The 18,058-nt window shown below is 41.6% G+C and overlaps 1 protein-coding gene and 1 long non-coding RNA gene across 6 annotated transcripts in view; one reads left to right on the plus strand and one right to left on the minus strand.

Moving 5' to 3' along the window:
* Positions 1–1,257, minus strand: part of CNTLN (centlein) — a 275,109-nt gene extending 273,852 nt beyond the window's left edge. For 3 of the 5 annotated variants that reach the window (XM_059656593.1, XM_059656592.1, XM_059656590.1), the window contains exon 1: positions 753–1,256. In XM_059656593.1, the coding sequence (XP_059512576.1) occupies positions 753–1,097 (345 nt within the window). In that variant the 5' untranslated portion in view covers positions 1,098–1,256. Of the gene's footprint in view, positions 1–752 lie in introns of all 5 variants that reach the window. The other 2 variants (XM_059656594.1, XM_059656591.1) reach the window with 2 other exon arrangements.
* Positions 916–1,988, plus strand: LOC132211893 (uncharacterized). Its single transcript, XR_009447589.1, has 2 exons — positions 916–1,036; positions 1,769–1,988. It is a non-coding gene; the product is annotated as an uncharacterized LOC132211893 (long non-coding RNA).
* The last annotated feature ends 16,070 nt before the right edge of the window (positions 1,989–18,058 follow it).

Here is an 18,058-nt window from a genome sequence, read left to right on the forward strand (position 1 = left end):
AACATTGAATGACCCAACCCTGTCTAAAGGCCCTGCAAACAGCCAGCGAGTGTGGTCCGGATGCAGCATGAAAGGGCCATCAACTCTCTCTGCACATGATCCAGCCACCCCTGGTGCACACACACTCTGCACATCACGGAACGCCATGTGCACGCCGCTGACCTAGGAAATGACATTAGACTCTAATAACTGGAGTGAAATTTCCCGCTCGAGGACCGGGGGCCTCCTGTGGCAGGTTCCTAAGGATCAAGCATCACCTACTGTGTGTGCAAGTTCCCGGCCCAAGGCGCCCTCAAAGTTATGGGTCTGTTTCCAACTTAAGTTGACTGACAAGAGAAGGTGTGGGTTTGAACATTAAAAACAGGCTCCTCCCTCGGTGCATTTGACTTGAACGAGTGTTTAAACTTTCCTGTTCAGCATTTCAGCGCGTGCCCTGCACGCCGCGCCCGCGGCACCCAGAGCCTCTGCAGCTCAGCGGAGACTGGGCTGGGGGAGGAGGTGCGGCGAGGGCGTGACTGCCTGGTCCAGGCGGCACCCAAGCGAAGAAAACCAAACCCAGGGAACCGAGAGCTCAGTCCGCGGCTGTGCAGGGAGGGGCGGGAGCCCGCGGGCGGGCGGGCAGCGGGGAGCCGGGAGGGAGCGCCGCGGGCGGGGCTGGCTGGGTCCCCAACCCGCGCGGCCACGCAGCCCAAGGCGGAGGCAGAGGGTCGCGCCTCCCCACAGGCCCCGGCCCGCCGCGGCGGCCTCGATACCTGACACAGGGCCAGCTCCTCCTTGAGGCTGCTCAGCTCTTCCTCCAGCAGCTGCATCCGGGCCACCATGACCTCCTCTACCGAGATGCTCTCTAGCCGCTCGGACCCCGGGGGCGCCCTGAGCAGGGGAGCCGGAGCTGACCCCCCCGGCCCTCGCTGGCCCCCCGACCCCTCTCTACTCGGCCAGGGGATGTCGCCTCGGTCCACGACGCCCTCCCGCGCCTCACCGCCGAGGCCCGAGGCCTCGCTGCTCACTGCGTGGACCGCAGCTCCCCGCCCAACACGTGAGGACCGGGTCCCCGAAAGCCGCGGAGGAGGCGGAGGGGGCGGCGAGCGCGCCGCCATGGCCTACGGCTGCTAACGGGTCAAGTTCCTTCTTGGAGACTCCACCTCCCCATCCCCATCCTGGCCAGCCCGGCGCGCCGATCTGCGCATGCGCCAGCCTTTTCCCGCCTCGGCGCGCGGGGTCTCGCGCTCGCGGGTCCGGGCGGGCTTCCCGCGGGCCGCGCGCTCGGCGCCAGCGTCGGACTGCGCACGCGCCACGGCCCACCCCGCGCGCGGCCGCGGCCAGCCCTGCCAGAGGCTTCAGTCCCGCACGCCTCGGCTTGCCACTCATCCAACCCCCCTACCCCGCACGCCAGTCTAGCCCGCATCTCCCCTCGTAGAGCCCTCCCTGCGAGCCCCTCGTGACCCTCCCTGTGATTCCTGGCCCCCAAGGCCCCGGCCAACTCGTTTGTCACGTCTCACTGAGCGCCCTGGAGTGTGGGTTACACGGCGAATCTCTCCTGCGCCGGTGCAGGCGCCTGGAGGACGGGGACTGAGTTTCAGGCTGGCGTTTCCCTTTGCAAAACCGCTTCACGTAGATCGGACATCCAGCTGACGGGTGCCCTGGAGAGGTGCAAAGCCTTGTGCTGAGCTGGAGCTCTCAGGCAGGTTCCCCATTTGCATGACGATCTTATCGTCCCCCTTTGTCTTTTGTTCTGCAAGAGTCGTGATTCCCTTTGCATTTTTGTCAGCCGCTTCATGTGCTGGCTGAACGTCAGAGCGAGTGTGACCCACCGTCGCTGCCTGACGGTGTGGGTCCTTGGAACAACTGAAGTCAATAATTCGGAGCGCGGTTAAGGAAACAAGACCAGCAGCCCCGCATTGTTCAAGGGTCAGCCCCGCATTGTTTCCATGTTTCAACTGTACGTGGAAAATTCCAGAAATTACCAAAAAAAAAAGTCATAAAAGAAACAAGACCAGCTTTCTGTATCCTTTTTAAAAATTGCTTTTCCTCCTCCCTGCTATCTCTTGCTTTATAAACTTCGAATAGGCAACATTCTCTTTCTTCGTCATCATAACACGTTCTACCAGGGATCCATTTAGGGAGGAGATAGACATTGCACCAGCCATAGAGTTCCACCTAAAGCTGGATCTGCTCTCTTCGGAAGAAAGGGCGCCAGAGTACTGCAGAGCTGGGTGGGGAGGAGAGGACTGGGATCAGGGGGTGCCGGCTGTCACTGATGACCTCTTCGTGTGATCAAAACTATGGCTCTGTGGCCCGAATCTAGTCCACACTCAAGAGACAGCCCCCTCCCCAAATCAGAAGCCGGTGAAGGCGAGATGAGTGAGTTTCCTTCCCGCTCATTTAGAAAAGGTTGACTTTAGAAACAGCACATATAAGCCTGTGTTGCAAGTCACTGCCACGCTGACCGTTCACTATAGGCTGAGTCCATGGCTGAGCACTTTTCATATTAGTACTTACTCCCTTCTTACAGCATCACAGTAAAATAGATACTCCCATGTGACCAGTGAGCCTCACGAGATTGTTGTTCCTTGCCTGAAGTCCCACATCTGGCATTAGAAAAGCAAGGATAGGAATCCACTTAACTCTAAAACCTGTGCCTTTGAGCTCCACCCTTACTCCGGGTACTAGTCACTTGAAATACAGCATTAGGTCTGATAGCATGTAAGATTTCAACTGGGCTTCAGATTCACATGTTTGGCACAAAATCAATATGAATGCATTTTTAATAGCTACTTGGTATTCACTCAAAAGTGCATCATTTCGCCTGATTGTAGAAAGATTCTTTTGGAAAGCAGTGAAAATTCTTAAGTACAGTGGATAAATATACATATTTGACTCAAGGATAAAATCCTGACTCTATACCTAGGTAGACAATTTTTTAACTTTCTTTTTATTATGGTAAAATACCCATACCATAAAATTTACCATTTATTTTAAAGTGCGTGAAAATAAAGAAAAAATTCAGTGTCATTAAGTACATTCACAATGTTAGACAACCATTACCACTAGTTCCAGAACATTTTCACCACCCCAAAGCCAAACCCTATACCCATTAAACAGTCACTCCCCATTTAACCCGCCCCCCCCCAACCAACGCCACTCTCCCAAGCTCAAGATAACCACCAACTTGCTTTCTGTCTCTATAGATTAGACTATTCCATTTAATGTAAATGAAACCATACAGTACATAGCATAATGTTTCCAAGCTTCTTCCCTTCAGCATAATGTTTTCAGGCTTCATCCAATTTGAGGATGTATTAATATTTCATTCTTTTTTTTATTGCTGAATAGTATTCCACTGTATGGATATCTTACAATTTGTTTTTCCATTCATCCATTGATGGGCATTTGGGTTGATTCCACCTTCTGCCTATTGTGAATAGAGCTGCTATGAACATTCACATAGAGGTTATTCTTTGAACAGCTATTTTCAATTATTTTGTGTATATATATATCTAGGCGTGTAACTTCTGGGTCATGTGGTAATTTTATGTTTAACTTACTGAGGAATCTCCAAACTGTTTTTCCACAGTCCACAGTGGTTTCACAACTTTACATTCCTACCAACTATGTTATAAAATTCCAGTTTCTCTGCATTCTCACCAATACTTGTTTTCCTTTTGTAAAAAATATTTTCTCTTAATGGCCATACTTGTGGGAGTGAAGTGATACCTCATTGTAGTTCTGGTTTGCATTTCTTTAATGACTAATAACATTAATCATCTTTTCATGAACTTGTTGCACATTTGTTTATCTTCTTTGGAGAAATGTCTATGTTCTTTGTCCATTTTTTATTTGCGTTATTGTTGTCTTTTTGTCGTTGAGTTGTAAGTGTTCTTTACTGGCAGATAATTTTTAAGAATAGAAACCTGCACTTTTTTAGAAGTGTACATAGGAAGTTTTTTCATGTATTAGTTATTTTCTGAAATGACAGAAATGTGAAATATTGAATATTAACATATGTAACTCAGGAAGATAAGTTAAAAATCTGTAATACTACTTGAATAAAAATGTGCAAAACAATCAACAGTGTTTCTCCTGTGCAATTCTTTGCTCAAACATTTAAGAGTGATGATGTCTGTTCTGCAGGTATATGTAATAAAGTCTGCTGAGGATGAAGTAAGTTAGAATATAGAAACACATAATTATATTCATATCATCATTATATAGATACAATACTGGGAGAAATGTACAAATTAATAAGGTATTGAAATCACACCTATCACCTTAATTTTAAAAATGTATTTCTAATTTCTGTTTAAAAGAGAAAAAATGTGTTAAGAATTTCTTAGCCCTTATGCTTCTTTGTTTCCAGAAATAACGCCAAGTTTTAAGACATGTCTATGTCTTTACCAATTTGGTATAAGTTTTATTTGGTCAGCAGAATATACTTATTACATTTGAAACCACTGTTAGGTATTGGCGAAACCATAAATATCATAGATTTCTTTTATATCATTTGAAGTTTATCTTATTTTTAAGGTTTTTCCATATACTAAGAATTTAAATTAAAAAAATAGCCTGCTGCCTACACCTTAAACACTGAAAAGAATCCCACAAACTAGAATATGACAAGGTGACACTTGAATCAGCAGCAGACATATCATGTCAGTCTACTGTGGACAAATTGCACTATAGGAATTAGTCTGTTGGCTATCAAATCTGACTGGGAGTTTCCCTTATGTAATCTTGAACTACCCCATCTGCTGAAAGCAGGGAAAGACCCAAGAAAAAAGACAGACTACTCCTTATTGGTAGGTGGCAGGTTTAATAAATAAGGGAATTTACTGAAGGGGCTTGTCTTGGGCAGCAGAAGGATCAGTAATTTTCTCACCCAAAAGACAAATCTTCAAAGTTTATATAGAAACCTTAACAGAGTTCAATCAGGTACCCAGTCCAGATGATCTCAAGACCACAATACTCTCTGAAGGCTGTGTTCTTGGGCAGCTTCTAGCTCAGGAAAGGAAAGCTGAGGGCATATTCCAAGCACAGGGCAGGAGTGTGGAGCCTCCAATAGCCAGAGTCCAGCTCATGAGTAAACCAAGTGATCATGTCTTATTAATGACCTTCCCAATATAGTCAAAGTAAACCAAGAAAATTGTTTTGTGCTAACAATTACCGCAATTTTGTTTGAGTAATTCTTGGCAACTATTGATCCCCTGATCAGTCCTGGGAGTGCGTTAGGTCAAGATCATAGGCATCCAAGGATGACATCATCCACTTCAGCTGTCCCATGTGGTTTTCACATAGTTAAAAACTGATGATCGTACAAGTGCTATGACAACAGAATTTCATTTTCTATTTTCATCTTCAACAGTTATATTAAAGTCCAAAACTTTAAATAACTGATTTTTTTTCTAACTATTAGGCTTTTCTAAAATTATCTCCATTGACTCAAACTCCCAGTGTTGGTCTCATTCTGAAAAAATAAATAAATAACCTGTGTACTTTAAGTTTGAGTAACTTTTTTCAGCTTACTTGGTTCAGCAAAGTTTTGTCAGCTGATGTTCATTGGTGTCAATTCAACACAAACACTACACTACAATTTGGTGTGTAGTGAAGAAGGAAACTTTATTCAGTGTAAAACAGCTCAATTATGATACACCATGGCTGTAAAAACAGCACAGCTATGAGGAAACCCTGGGGCCAGGCCCCTTTCTGCTCTCACTAGACCAGCCGTGGGCAAACTACGGCCCGTTTGAAATGAATAAAACTAAAAAAAAAAAAAGACCGTACCCTTTTATGTAATGATGTTTACTTTGAATTTATATTAGTTCACACAAACACTCCATCCATGCTTTTGTTCCGGCCCTCCGGTCCAGTTTAAGAACCCATTGTGGCCCTCGAGTCAGAAAGTTTGCCCACCCCTGCACTAGACAGCTCTGCACTGTCAAGTCATCTTCCTCAGCCAGGGGGAGGCAGTCTTCAATAGAAAGGCGAAGTATGCTCCCTGAGCCAGAGGGGAGCTAGCTGACTTATATGGACAGGAGTCCCTGCCCCTTGTCCCTGATTGGTCTGTCCTCATGCAAATAAGGACTCCAAATCTTTGCAGTTTGATTGGTCCAAAAGGCACTGTCCTGATTAATCAAAATAGAGCCACTCTGATTGGCTAGAGCTGTGCAGCTCCGTTAGGATGGGGAAACCTCAGTCCTATTGGTTAAAATAGGATTCCAGGAACTCCTTTATAAGGGCAGGCTCAGTTGGCTGAAACACATTGCAGGCAGGTAGTTCAGTGCAGAGGCAGGCAATTCAGCACAAGCTTCTCCTGAAGCACAGTTTGCGTGAGAGGTTTCTGTGCAAAATGGCTGGTAGGCTCTATTTTTTAAAAATTTGAGCCCTTCTTAGTAGGTGTCTTTTTTTTCTCAAGGGTCACAGTTGAAATGCAAATCCCAAATTTCCTAAGGAATTCAGATCATTCAATACACAGTTTCAAGCTCTTTGTTTTGACATATGACCAGAGTGAGCAAAAAATTCTACTTTTTTCATCCTTCTTTGTATTTTAGTTTCCTCTTTCTAATAGAGAGAATGGTAGACCCATGGTCCTGGGTATTTCATCTAAATTTTTTTTACCCTAAGACAGCGGTTCTCAACCTGTGGGTCGTGACCCTTTGGGAGTTAATCGACCCTTTCACAGGGGTCACCTAAGACTATCGGAAAACACATATTGAATATATAATTACATATTGTTTTTGTGATTAATCACTATACTTTAATTATGTTCAATTTGTAACAATGAACATACATCCTGCATATCAGATATTTACATGACGATTCATAACAGTAGCAAAATTACAGTTATGAAGTAGCAACGAAAATAAGTTTATGGTTGGGGGTCACCACAACATGAGGAACTGTATTAAAGGGTCTCGGCATTAGGAATATTGCCCTAAGGCAATATTGCAAAAGTACTTGAACTCTTCCATCTATTTTACTCCTCTGGTTTTATCCCCAACATGAAGGCCTTCTTCCTCGATTGCCAGGAATCTAGTTAATATCTCTGTCTTGACGATGTTTACCTAGTCTCTGTTACAGCAGTCATACACTATTACAGTGAATTCTCTCTCTCTCTCTCTCACACACACACACACACGCACACGCACACGCACACACGCACGTGCACACGTGCGCGCACCACTGGCATTTTGCCTTTTGAAATCCCAGAATGGCATATCCACAGTCATCACTACTCCTTTGCCTAGTAAGGGAACTCCCATAATCAGATAATAGCACAATTTCCCAAACTAAGAAATTATCCTGATGTGTCACATACCCACTTATCACATGGATCAGACTTACAATAGCAGCTATCATTCCCAGACTTTTTAAAATACCTCAGTCCCTGTCAGTGGTTGACGGTTTTATCCTCACTTTCCATGTTAGCGATAGGGGAGCATTTTATCAAATAGCCAAGAAGATTGTAACTCTTCAATGGCAGAGTCTCACTTTTGCTGAAACTGTTTGGGTAACTTACATAAAAGAACTAGTTCCAGACTCAACAATGAGGGAGGCACATGTCACTTCACCATCAGAGGTTTAGACTTTGATTGCCTTCCTGCTTGGCAAGGTGACCAATCAGAGTCCCAGCAGTAGGTTGATGGCAACTCATAATGAGTACTTTGAGAAACAGTTAAAACAGAGAGCAATTACAAAGGTCAGGGTAGAACTGAAGCAAAGCACAAGGGATAGTGCAGTGCCCTAAGGCTACTCAAAAGGTGGGAGATGTTATTGCCCGAAGCTTGAAGGATTAAGGGGAAAGAGCAGCCAATGGACCAGGAAACAGGAAAGGCTATACCGTGTGAGAGGCACAGACCCAAGAGCCAGGGAGCCAGGGAAACAAATACTTCACCCTCACTCTCTTCCCTCAAAACCATCTTCTCCCATGCTCCCCACTGGCTGGACCCAACCAGTTCTTGCAGAGTAGCCAACTAGAACACACAGTGTGGTAGAAAAACATCAGGAGACCATCTGGAGGGGCAAACAGAAGGTATCCAACTCAAGAGACCAATGTATTCTAATTAGCAACAACTGGGGCACAGGCTGAATAGCATCCTGTTATAGCCAATATATGATTCCAAATAACAACTCTTACGTTGTTCACCTGGCAGCTGGTTGGAAATTATCTTACACGTCCATAAAAGATAAAAGGGAAATAGTATCTTATAAAGAGGGAACAGAATTAAAGCAAGAGTTAGAGAGTTCAGGCCTTGTGCACAGAAAAGCACCAAAAAGAATGCACCTATTTTCTGTATTGACTTCACATTTTGCATTAAAACTCAGTTTCCAAAATTCTAGGCCACTCTATCTAATTTGACTATCCTAAAACGAAGAAGGAGAAGGGGAAGGGGAAGGGGAAGGGGAAGGGGAAGGGGAAGGGGAAGGGGAAGGGGGAGGGGGAGGGGAAGGGGAAGGGGAAGGGGAAGGGGAAGGGGAAGGGGAAGGGGGAGGGGAAGGGGAAGGGGAAGGGGAAGGGGAAGGGGAAGGGGAAGGGGAAGGGGAAGGGGAAGGGGAAGGGGAAGGAAGAAACATATCCCAAGATAATGTTCAGTTTGCATTTGCATCTATTTTATATCTCTAACTTTATAATCATTTCCACCTATCATACGCATAGGTTTGTGTCTGTGAATAGATTGTAAGTTCCTAGAAGGCAGAAAGTGCCTGTTTTTTCTGTACCCCTCCTGCTTCCTATCACAATGCCCTAAGGTAGGAAGTATTTGAGAAAATTCCTCTCAATGACCTCCATATTGTTACTGTGGGGCTTGCAGCTTGGGGTGTTCAAGAACAAGTCAGTGGTTGTCATTAGGTGCTATTTTATTTACTTGCAGCAAGCAAAGGAGACAGGAGATTCACCTTGATTATTAGCATTAGCATGTGAATTAGAAAAACTGAATGCCTTGGAATTTACATATCCTCTTCAAATCTTTAAAGAGGCCAACTCTAAAAACCACAGATAAAACACACACACACACACACACACACACACACACATTTTAATCACCTTCAGGAACCATGATCCAATAATATATTTAAAAAGTAAGATCTCATTCATCAATATTAAGAGACCCTAAACTTTGATTAAGATGTGTGCCCTTAGGAAGAACACATAGTTAGAAAGGCTTATCGGTAGCACTTTGAAGTAGCATATTTTGTAAAGTAACAGAAGTCATAGAACTGCTCTGCAATTTTTCCTGGATGTGAGAGACAGGCCATCCGTGTGAATTTGCGTGTACTCATTACCAAAGTCAGCCTGAACTTTCTGCCTACTATCTTGCTGTGACCATCCCTCCACTAAACTTCTTGCACTGTGGGTAAAGGCATTTTGATGCTTCTTTACTCTTGGTGAGGCAATGTCCTAGGCCAGGAGCCAACCTCCTTTTGCCACATGCACTCCTTACAGCATGAGATGTATGCACCCATAGAAGGGAAGTAGGGAGCCATGGCAACTCTTTTTAAAAATTGGCTCTAACAGTTAATTAAGAGTGTCTGACTCCTCAGACTATAAAGATGTTCATTTCTGAATGTTCCCTCCAGGATTTGGTTCTTAAAAGGCTCTCCCCTTTTCCTTTCCCTGAGTACTACAGCAGGGTATCATTAGGTTTTCTGCAATTTTCTTGACAGAGTGGTGAGCAGAAGAGCTTTTTAAAAACTACACATAAACATAACAACAAAAAAACAGGGGAAGGGGCTACTTTAAGAACAAACTTCCTTTGTGCAAGTTAAAATGATTTGCGTTTACAGTTCAGGAAAACAGCCTATTTCTTAAAAAATAAATAAATAAATAACCACCCAGAAGTTGAGAACTTTGTCCTAATACTATTAGACACATAAAGTTTTGCCTTCAGCAATTACCAGACATTCCTGATGGTCATTAATTATATTTCATGTCAAAGGACTTTTTTTTTTTTGCTATAAACATGGAATATTTTTAGGGATTTTAGGTTATCAGTTATTGTCTGAGATAAATGAATCGCATGAATGCTCTCTACTATTGGGGAAAACAAGTGTGTTAAAGCCTGGGTAAAGTGGTTCCGGATGCCACCAATATTTCTTTTTTCCTAATTGGTGCTTCCTGATGTAGCAAAATTCCATGTGAATAAAAAAAGAAAAAAGGGAGGAAATACAATCAATTTTGGGACCACTTTTTAGAACACTGTTCAATTGTTCCTTTATATTTTCAACAAATATTTATTGAACACTGCTATAGATACAGCAAAGAAGAACTTTTACAAAAAACAAAAAAACACACATACAATAAAAAAAACCACATCATAAACAAATAACTATACTTGTTAATTAGTGAGAAGTTAGTGAGTGATGACAGTGGTTCGAATGTCATTTTAGGTAGAATGGTGGGGAAAGCATTTCTAATAAAGAACGTTTAAGCAAATGATAGCTACTTCATTTGAGTGGGAAGTACACCAAGCACTTATCTGGGAGACTGTCTCTCAGACAACAAGGAAAGGAAAAACGTATAACAAAAAGCAGAAGCTGGTGAGTGAAATCTGAATACGTACTATTGTTCTTCATAGGCTCAGCGGGATGACATGTCCGCACAGACTATTTCCAGGGAATGTCTGTAATCCAGGAGCCCCAGCGAAGCCCACCCCCAAGTGGACAAAAATATCCACGTGATCAGGGAGCAAGTTTTGCGATCCAAAGATAAATTCCAAATTTGACGTGTAGTATTTGGTAAGAGTCACCAAGGGTCCCTGGTCTCTCCAGAAACATTTCTTGGAAAAAGCATTTGAAATTGAATCATACTAAAAGATAGTAATGAAATAACACAGGAGCTGATCTGGAGTTTAAGGAAAAGGGAACGGTAGTTATCCATGTTTTTCTCATGCTAGTTGTATATTAGAATCAACTAAAGGAGCTTTTCTAATGGTACCATCTCCAGAGATTCTTATTTAATGGAGGTAGTGTGAGATTCTAGTGCTATTACTTTTTAAAATTTTTTTATTGGTTAAGAATGCAAAAGCCATTTTACAATTATTCACTTAGTGAACTAGCAACTCATGTATGGGGTACCTACTACATTCTAGAAACTTAGCACTGGAGACAAAGACAGTTAAAGGCAAACTAGTCCTTACCTTCATGGAACTCAAATGGGGAAAGACATCTGACAAAGAAGTAAACAACTTAAAAAAAAAAGAGAACGAGTGTAATAAGAAATGAAAGAAAGTGTGATGAGATGGAGAGTTTCTAGGTAGGAACTACTTTTGTTAGGTTGATTAAGGAAGACCTCTCTGAAGAGGTGAAATTTAAGCTGAAATAGGAGAAAAAGCCAACTATTCACTAAGTCTGGAGCGTGAATGGCAAATGCAAAAGCCCTAGTTACTGGGTGTGTCTATAAACAACAGAGAGGAGGCAAGTATGATTGGAGTTAGAGAGAGTGAAAGAATTTGTGTAAGATGAGGGGAAAAGTTTGGATTTTATTCTAAGAAACTATGGAAAGATTTTAAACATAGGAGAGAGAGAGGATTTCAGTACATTATTGAAAGACCACTCTGCTGTGGGAAGAATGGATTGTGTGGTGAGGGAACGGAAAATAGAAGCAGGAATACCAGTCCAAGCAAGAACTAATGGGAGCCTGACCCACGGTGTCTGCAGGGGGAAGAGGGACATGGTGGTACTCAGGATGTATTACAAAGATGGAGTCAACAGGATGTGCCGGGGTGTTTCCCAGCATCTAGAAGGGTTCAGGAATCTGGAGAAGGGCTGCGAGTAGATTAATAAAGAGACTAGACATGAAATATAAATTTGGAAGGCATTTTGGGGAGCCAGCTTCAGTAACCAAGTTCTCTGAATCTCTGGACCCCTAGCTTTTTATTAACACAAATTTCCCTGAAGCCAAGCAGATATACATATCAAAGGTTATTTTGGAATACAGTAGGCATTGTCAGGTTGGGGGAACTGCCCTCCGCTGTCAGGCAGCAGGCAATAATACATGCAAATCTTTAGGTTTGGGGACATGCTTTCAGCTATTCCAGCAGGCAATAATATGTATCTTCAGCCCTGCTGAAGCCTCAAGGTCCACCAACCTTTTGGTGAACTTCTTGCATTTATGATCTGCTGGAATTAGCCCCCAGTAGGATGTGCTAATGTATTAGATGTGGAAGAAGAGGGTAAGAGGGGGACCCAGTCTGACTCTTGGGTTTTTGGCTTATGTTATCTGAATATTTGGAGGTACTAAAATAGCACAGGTTTAGAAATGGAGAAGCAAATGTTTTATTGGAATCTACTACACTTAAACACCTAATAGGTATCCAGTTAAAAATGTTGAGTAGGCCAATGAACATGCAAACTTGAAGCTCTTGGAAGATATTCTGGGGTCATAATATACACTTGGAAGTCATACCGAGGACTTATAGGTATACAGGAGTTAAGTAAATATGCATGAGACTCACGATGTCTGAAAGAATGTCATTAAGGCCACTTCTTGGAGATGTAACATTATTTTAGATTTCATGGATCGAGATGTTCTTGACAGAGGTCCAGTGGTAAGAAAGGGCCCATGAGGGAAGGACGCATCTGGGCTGGTGACCCCAGGCTCAGTACCAGAACAAAAGTGCTTGTAGAGCAAGGGCCAGTTCAGACACAGTACATGGCTGAGACTATGTATTCAACCTGACTCCTGTTGAAAGTGGGTTTGGGATAGTAACTAAGCAGTTGAATGTAAACCGACCTAGAAGTGCAAGTGTCCCCTAACTGGTTTGGCTCAGTGGATAGAGCGTCAGCCTGCGGACTGAAAGGTCCCAGGTTCTATTCCAGTCAAGGGCATGTACCTTGGTTGCAGGCACATCCCCAGTAGGTGTCCAGGAGGCAACTGATTGATGTTTCTAACTATTCCTCCCCCTTCCTCTCTGTAAAAAATCAATAAAATATGTGTTTTTTTTTTAAAAAGAAGTGCAAGTGTGATCTTGGTCCAGTGCAGCTAGAGAGTGTGGGATCATTCCCTGTAAAGAGGATGGCTGTGGCCTGTGCAGGGTTCTATACCAGTAAGGGCGCCATTTCTGCTTCAGATGAGAAAGCTGCATTAAACCACACAGGGTCAGTTCTCAGCCACAGATAAGACTGCAAGGACAGCAATGACTGCTGCGAACTGGAACCTTTAAAATCCTGAGGAGAGTGTCTCTTTGGCTCCTTCTCTTGCTGTTGGAATCTGAGCCTCTTTTGTAAGCGTTAGCCTCTGGGCAACTTCAGGAGAAACGCCAAAGTAGAGACCGGACATCTTGTTAATTGAGCTGGTGGGGTCTTAAATATTTAATTTACTTATTATAAGGATAAACGATCTTATTTATATCCCAAACTAGTGAGGCACTCCATACTAACTATATATAGAAGTTTATTTTTTAAAGCTATCGAGGCAATGTGATTTAGTAATAGGTACGAGTTTAGATCTGAATTTGAAGCACGGAGGCATCACATAGGATTTGTTTGACCCTGGGAATGTTAACCTTAAAATGATCATTAAAATAAGCTCTGTGGCATAACATGAAGTTCAAATGACATAATGAAGGTAAAGCACTAAATGGTGCCTGTTTCATAGTAAGTTCTCAATAAATATTAGTTATAATTAACTTTTTATTAAGTTACTATTTAAATTCACCTTGTTAGACTCACTCCATTGTTTTAAATTCATTTTGAATTCTACTCTGCTCAGCTTCATGCCAGCTGATAATCTGATTAATGGCATCATTTATGTTCTCATATAAAATTTTTATAAATGTTTACCAAATAGGGCCTCTAGGTCACATTAATCTCCTCCTTCCCTAAACTCATACATGCAATCCCAAACAATTGTAGTTCTTGATTGCACTCTAAATATTTCCATCTGCCTTAATCTTATCTCCCTAACTAATCTTCATCTTTTCTTAGGATAAGGATCAGGTCTTAGTCTTCTTTTTAAATTTTTTGCCACATTTTGAATAGTATTAGGCATTTGAGCCAATAAATGCACATATTTTAGTTAAGATCATCTTAAGCAGAATTTTCACATAAGTATTGATTATTTTTACTTTTTGTTTTATTGGTTCCTAGAAATATAACCCTAGAAATACATATACAAAATCACAATATCCGTGCACCATAAATTCAGATTCCTTCTCTTTAAAAGGAGGAGACTAGATCAGGCAATCTTTAAAGTCCTTTTCAGGTCTAAAAATATCTGATATAAATTTTTAAAAACGGTGTTTCTAAAAGTTTCCAAAGATAATGAATTTTCAACTCTAAAGAAACAACAAAAGCAGGGATAGTCCTGACTACAAAGGCATGGCTTACATGTGATCCTAGCCAAGGCCTTGCTTTCCTGCTACTCCATTCTTTCCACTCATCCCATGTCACCAGGTGGGAACAGTGCCTCTTCCTGCAGCGTTAGTGATGCCAGGATTGAAGCTGAGGGTGATGGGAAAGGCGACTGGAGGGCTGGGCCGGGGCATGACTGCGAATGCCATTCTTTTTTTAAAAAATTTTCTTTATTGATGAGGTATTATATATGTGTCCTAACTCCCCCTCTTGCCCCCCTCCCCCACAAATGCCATTCTTATAAAGTATGGACTCTAGTTCTGTTGTGGCCCATTATTGCATTTTATCAAACATACAGAATTAGAAAAATATGAAAAATTTCTATTTTACAGCAAACCCTACTGTCACCCCAGTTGTAGGGCCCATCTCTTCTCTTTCCCTGTCCTGCATTTGAGAAGCAAGGTTCCTGATTTGAGATGGAGCTCAAGAATGAGCTCAGTTCATAGAAACTGTATTTTTTATTGTAACAAAATACACATAATATAAAATTTACCATTGTAGCCATCTTTAGGTGTATAACTCAATGGAGTTAAGTACATTCATAATGTGCAACCATCACCACTATGCTTTTTCAGAACTTTTTCACCATCCCAAACAGAAACTCTGCACCCTTTAAATCAGTGGTTCTCAACCTTCCTGATGCCATGACCCTTTAATACAGTTCCTCATGTTGTGGTAACCCCCAATGTCATTGTTACAAATTGAACATAATTAAAGCATAGTGATTAATCACAAAAACAGTATGTAATTATTTATGTGTTTTCCAATGGTCTTAGGCGACCCCTGTGAAAGGGTCATTTGACTCTATTGTTTGGAGTCTAAACAATCCCCTCTTCTCCTTCTCCCAACCCCTTTCTACTTTGTCTCTGTGAACTTGTCCATTCTGCATACCTGATATAAGTGGAATCATACAGTATTCATCATTTTGAATCTGGTTTATTTTATTTACCATAATAATTTCAAAGTTCATTCATGCTGTAGCATGCATCAGCATTTCAGTTCTTTATAAGGCTAAAAAAATATCCCATTGAATGTGCCCACTACATTTCATCTGTTCACTCACCTGTTGATGGACATTTGGGCTGTTTCCACCTTTTGGCTATTGTTATAATGCTGCTATGAATGTTGGTGTAAAATTAGATGTTTGAGTCTCTGCTTTTTAACTGTTTGGGGGAGAAACTATATTTTAAACATTGGTGAAATTATGGTTAAAGTAAACCAGGTATATAATGCATATCTGAGACTTTTGTGGGCTAATCTCAAAAACTACAAATCATTTGTAACATGTTTCTTGGTAAAAATGAATTCCAAGTATTAGATAACTAACATAAAAGAAGCATCTGGTGACATATTGTAAGGTGACAACATGGTATGTATCCCCTATCTGAGAATTTTAAATTTACCTACAAGCTTACATAGAGCTCATTTACATGTTTCCTGAGCTTAGCCCTGTCATGGGGAACTGAGTTGTTATTAAGCAACCCCAGTAACAAAAATGGAATGGGGTTAGGAGCAGGTGTTGAGACCTGTGTATCTTCCTGGTCTCTTCCTGGAAACAGGTGCTGAGATTCTTGCAATCAGAGATTCTTGTAGCAGTATATGAATATAAAATAATATCAATGCAATACACAGGGTGAGCAGAGATGTTGGAAGGGCCCGAAGGCTCTGAACATTTTTATTCTGGGAGGCCTTATTCTAAATCACATCGAACATAAAATGCATCTATACCCCATATTAAATATGTTTGCTATAGCTACAAAGGAGTTGAGTTGAGGTAAAATTTAATTAGACACTTAATTAGACATACCTTACTTTCTAGTTTCCCATTTTTTCATTTTGAAGACACTAAATTATTTTTAAGTTCTCAAGTATTTAATTGGTCCTTAAAATGCATATGTCATAATTACATGGATAACTTGCTTTGTTGTGAGCCTTGATCTCAAAATAATTCTGATTTGTACCCTCTGAGGACACTTACTTCTGACAATATAACTGAAACCATACTAATTGTTTTTACTATAATGTAGTGGCCAGAAGAACAACCAAACAGAATATACACATAGTTTTACAATCTCTGGATATGAAATAAACTGGTGCTAGTAATCAGAAATTTCTAGAATTGAGAGTAACAACCTTTCAGAAATAAGCTACAAAACCCTGACTACTATCAGCTTCTTGAAATAGGAAAGTGCCATAGGAAAAAGCAAGCACCGAAACAAATAACCTCTCCCCTTTCCTGCATACTTACAATTAAAGATTCTCTTCCATTGACAAACTCTTTTGTTAAAATTCGAAGCTAACTCCCCTCTTAAATTTTTAAGCATCCACTGCGAATTAATTTAATAGCATTATAAAATCATTTTCTCCCTAATACACAATTGTGGCTTCCCGTTGCATAGTCCCCTGAATGCTGCGGATATATTTATTTTGTGATTGGCCTTTCATGCCTCCAAGCACTGGCATGAGCAGCTGCTGTCTTCCTAGAAGATTGTTCCACCACTTCTTTAACTAATAAACCCCTACCCATCCTCCAAAGCCCAATTTAAATGTTATTGTCTCTGCAGCCCTTTCCTGGCTCCCAGCGGCTCCTTTTCCATGTTCCCACAGGATTTACCACATGTTATTTCATTTATATGTCAAAATGTCTGCTGCCTGCCACGGGAGCTTCGGCTGCTGGAAAACAGAGTCCCATATCTATCACAGTTCAATTCCCAAAGCAAGTGATTATTTTCTCTACTATAATACTTTCTGCTTTGCTAAGGGTAGCAGCTATCCTATGACTTTTATCTAGAAAATGAAGACCACAAAACTGGCCACCTGTTCTCCCTCGTTGTGATGAAACAACATATTTGAGTGTGACTTCGGTTAACTTTCTTATTCTTTCATAAGAGCTAACTGTTGGTCTTTCCAGTGCATCAAGTTTCCATCACCTTGCAGAGATCATTACGTCAGACAAGGTTTCACTTCTATTGTCAAAAGCTGTGCACCTAGCCAAAAGTTACTCCACATTTAGATCCCTGGGACGGTGTTTTGGGAGAAGATGTAGTTAGGTGAGTGTAGCTGAGTGAGAGCGAGAGGAAGTGAGGGCGAGGTTGATCGAGTGGTATTGTTCTTCTGAGGAAGCTGGTTTATGATGTTCAAAGATCACTCACTGTGTTGTTTATTTCTTGGGGAATAATCAACATTAACTTTCTATTATTATGGCCTTTTAGCTATAAAAATTAAGTAAATTTCATGCAAAGAAATTTAGATAGGAGGAAACTATTCATTGATAAAAATGAGAAAGCTTTCCTAGTTTACTACTTCCGGTGAATCCCACAATCACAGATGATTACTCCCATCAGGTCCGACTACTGTAATCATATTAATGCCCTCTGCTGGACATGTGCAAAATTACAGAAAGCTAAGTGCTATGTCAAGATTTGTCTAGTGGGAATGGCTGCGGGAGCCCCTAGGGGGTCAAATTGGTAAAAAGGAGACATATGTAAAACTTTAGACAATAAAAAAATATTTAAAAAAAGAAATAGAAAAAAATAAAAATAGATTCAAGTCTATATGAGAATGTAACATAAAAATAAAAGGATTTGTCTAGAACAGTGGTCAGCAAACTGTGGCTTGGCAAACTGCTGCTCGCAAGCCACATGTGGCTCTTTGGCCCCTTCAGTGTGGCTCTTCCACAAAATACCGACTTCTGCGCATGGGCCATGAAGTTTCA

The sequence above is a fragment of the Myotis daubentonii genome, chromosome 11 (assembly GCF_963259705.1).
Source record: "Myotis daubentonii chromosome 11, mMyoDau2.1, whole genome shotgun sequence".
NCBI classification, from domain to species: Eukaryota; Metazoa; Chordata; class Mammalia; order Chiroptera; family Vespertilionidae; genus Myotis; species Myotis daubentonii.